Source organism: Opisthorchis viverrini, assembly GCF_000715545.1.
Source record: "Opisthorchis viverrini unplaced genomic scaffold opera_v5_216, whole genome shotgun sequence".
In the NCBI taxonomy this organism is placed as follows: Eukaryota; Metazoa; Platyhelminthes; class Trematoda; order Opisthorchiida; family Opisthorchiidae; genus Opisthorchis; species Opisthorchis viverrini.
The window spans coordinates 828246-832052 of record NW_008751872.1 but is presented as its reverse complement, the minus strand read 5'-3'; the positions used below and the strand labels follow the sequence as shown (position 1 = coordinate 832052).

General features: G+C 46.8%; 1 protein-coding gene across 1 annotated transcript in view; it reads left to right on the top strand.

The window, feature by feature from the left end:
* T265_08399 (hypothetical protein) overlaps positions 1-2967 on the top strand; it is a gene marked incomplete at both ends in the record, with an annotated part of 54154 nt that extends 51187 nt beyond the window's left edge. Inside the window, one exon of the mRNA XM_009174193.1 lies at positions 2673-2967. Within this exon, the coding sequence (XP_009172457.1) occupies positions 2673-2967 (295 nt within the window). The remainder of the gene's footprint in view (positions 1-2672) is intronic.
* Positions 2968-3807: the final 840 nt, after the last annotated feature.

The following is a 3807-nucleotide window of genomic DNA, read 5'->3' as shown; positions in this document are numbered from 1 at the left end:
GGCATGGAAAACAGCACTCTCTTCGGCAAACGATGGTTTGACATACGTAACACATGTCCCAACCAACGCAGCTTCTGGTGCTGGAAGTACCCGTTACACAACCGAAAACACGCTTTCTAACTGCCTCGTTACGGATTCGCCGACACTAACCCACACGAGCTATGGTTCTGAGACAACAATTGTCGAACATCTGAAGACGTCTCAATTCCGCTGCTCGAATACGTCGAGTCTCACAGCCATACAACAAGACAGCCCGTATTGTAGCTTGATACATATGTCCTTTCAGATTCAGTGTTAAACCATTCTGACGCCACAGGTGTCTCAAATTAGCAAACGCGGTCCGAGCCTTGCAGATTTGTGCATTCACCTCCTCTATCACACTACAATCATAAGTAATACAACTTCCAAAATACGTAAAACGCTCCACAACTTCCAGTACCTCTCCCTGGATTGTAAGTGGCGTGTTCAGTGACTGCACGTCCACAAGCATGACCTTACACTTCGTGGGTGCAAAGTGCACACCAAAGGACGGGATGACTTTGGTCAGTTCATCCAAGAATACTTGCGCCTTTTCCTCCTCTTCGAACACGAGAACGATGTCGTCTGCATATTCCAGATCGACAAGGCTTTCTTCACAGGCTATTTGAACACCAGGGTTTTGGAGACCCTCCAGCGTTCGTCTCATTGTTTCATCGATCCCAAAGTTAAAAGGGAATGGAGAGAGTGGGCATCCCTGACGGACACCGCTTTGTGTACGGAAGCTGTTGGAGAGCACTCCGTACGCTCTCACACGTCCGGAAGTCTGAGAATACAAAGATCGTATGATGTTTACAAACTTCCGGGTCATTCCTTGGTGGGCAAGCGTCTCAAGCAGAACAGACCGGTCAACCGAGTCGAATGCGCCTCGGAAACCGTCACACCATGGTAAGGTCCAGTCTGTTTGTGACGATATGATTTTTACATACGTTGTCGGTTATCCCTGACACCGTTGTTTCGTTCTGTTTTGTCCGGATAATGAAATCATTTTGATGCTGCAAACTTGAACCCGACGTACGTTAACATGACCTGGCGTGACACTTCCTCGTGAGTAAAAATCATTCAGCCGATAATCAATCAAACTGTTAGATGGGGTAGATGAATCGATGTTCAATGAGCTTTGTCTATTCAACCGTACGCAGATGCGCATTTGACCCTGAAAACTTCCTGTCAAGGCAGAATAGTGCTAAACAATTTGAACACTTATGAAAGTGGTTTATTCTAATACCCTACTTCTGTTCTAACGAGATACTTTTTCATTCTCAGACCGTTGTCAAATATAAGGAAGACAAGTCAACCACGTGGTCTGCTCGTCGACTTAAGTCGCTTATGGATCAGATAGTAGCGGTGGATTCGGTATTCATTAGACTATTTCAGACGCCATGTTTGGACAGCCTCGATATTTGTATAGATCGATTTATGGTGTGGACCTCTGTGCTTCTCCAAGACAGTTTACCCGACAGAATTTGTTCTCTCGCATGGCTACTTTCCCATAAAGAAGGTTCCTTTTGGAGCCTGTGTGGATGTAGGCAATCCGGTTTGGAATTCCATCGAAATATTCGGTTGTAGCTGTTTTCTTTCCCCTAATGTGTTGGCTTGGATCTACTCAGCTGCGTAGACCACGATGAATCGTCACCGACTGCACAAAATTAGCCAGTTCCGCAGCTATTGGTTTCTAAGTGAACTATCACCTTTTGAAATACACGGGTGACCAGTACTGTCAACTTAATTATTCGACTAGTTATTATTTGCTTACTTTGGAAGAAGCTCCTGAGGTAGATGGCTTCTTCTCACCGGCCTCACCAATTTAGCAATTAACTCCGCCTACTGTTACTCAGGAAGTAGTAAATATTTATGGGCATTTCTAGAACAGCTGTCTCAGCCATTCCAAAGGCCAGGCCCTGTTTTTCTCGAGACGTTTTAGGTATCATCGGCTGCAAAGCGCGCCTTCTCAGTGGATTTTATGCTTCTGTGCAGTTCCGGCTAAATTACTTCCACCGACTGCGGCCCTCCGTATAGACGCGTGGTGTTTTTAGTGAATTTCTTTTACCGTGACTACTCTCAGTCCATCACTTCGTGATGGACTGGAACTTACAGTGGTGTGACGTTTTGTGTACATTGGCGAATCATTGGGCTATGATAGGGGGTGTCCGCACGGCACTCACAGAGTCTGGTCAGTGGCTTGAAGTCTGACGAACACAGTCTCCTAATCTTCCTGGTGGATTGTTCTGTAAAAATTGAGCTACACTTGCATTTCCAGCCAAACACTACTGCCTTGCGGTCAGATTTTCGAGCCAGGGGCTTTGGTTAAGAACCATTATCGTCTTCCTGTCTGGGCGTGAGCGTCATTGCAGCATCCAAGCTCACAACCATGAGTTGCACACATACAAATGTACTCATGCCATATCGGCTTTCGCGTGGTGTCACCAACTGAGTTGCCCTTCTTGCTGCAGGGCGGGTAGGCGAAAACAGCCTACCGCAACGCCTCCCTTCTCCTTATTTCATGTAATTTTCCCCTCTCCCCACCCTTATAATAAATTTCCTTGAAAGCCCACCAGTGTGGACTAATGTCTCCGTTCCTCCTGCATTGATTTCACAAGTAGAATCTGCGCGTCATCTGGTGCCGATATCTTCAGGCATCTGGAAATCAATCTTCAAGCCTCGACGCTCCGTCTATCTGGTTGCCTTCAATGTCCGCATTCTGTAGCACACAGGACAACATCTGCTTTCGCTCTTACACTGGATTCGCTTGGTATTAGTGTGTGCTGTGTATCAGAAACAAGAATTCGAGATGCAGTCATGGTTCTTGAACCAATCGCCCCATCACTCTCCGCTCGTTCCAGTCTGCGCGCCTCTGTCGGTATTGAGGCTTCTGCGGTGGGGCATGCAGGTGTTGGTATCGCCCTAAGTCACCGGGCGGATACTCGTTGATAGTCGCCTCTCTGTGGTTTGTCTGGCAACTTCTGTGCAGAAGTCGCAAGCGGAAAGTTGATCGAAGTCTATCTGTCCTAACCGCTTACGCCCTAACCGAATGTAGCTCTGAAACCATTAGAGACAAATTCTATTGAGCGCTGAATTCCCTGTTGCTCAGATATCGTGCTGGTTGCCGGGGTTCTGAATGCACAAGTGGGCAGACTCAGTTAGGAGGTCAACATGGATTAGACTCGGTACGTACAGATAATTATGAATGATCATCTGTGTACTGATCGCAGTACTAACTTCCGAAATGGCCGAAGTGGGCCACACGGCGTCTTCCAACGGCATGCTGAACATGAACTCAAATCGATTACATTGCCATCAGTTACCGGTGGCGTGGATCAACAACTGACTGCCGGTCGTTTTGAAACAAATTTGTGGATTTCGACCACGCTTCCCCCTTAGTTTTCCGAGGCCGCGTAAGATTAGGGGAATCGCTTAATCACTGAGAGACTGGCAGATCTGAACGCTGGACGAATTTACCAGAATCCTCTAACTGCTATAACTTCAGGTGTGAATTCAAACTGGGACGAGATCACCACTTCTTTACACAATGCTTAGAGTTTCGCTTGGCGCTCAAGCTCACTCAAGCACTAGGTATCAAACCGAACAGTGGAACTGTTCAGATCTCGGAGAAACATCTATTTCGATCCCAAAAATAATTTAGCTCAATGAATTATCAGATCTCAAGTGAAGGTGAGCATGCGTGGCGACCGTGAAGTCTTGTGGACAGGGAAAGCTGAGAAAATGGAGGAGGCTCAATTAGTCAGGAGGAAATTATTTTACCAATCCGTG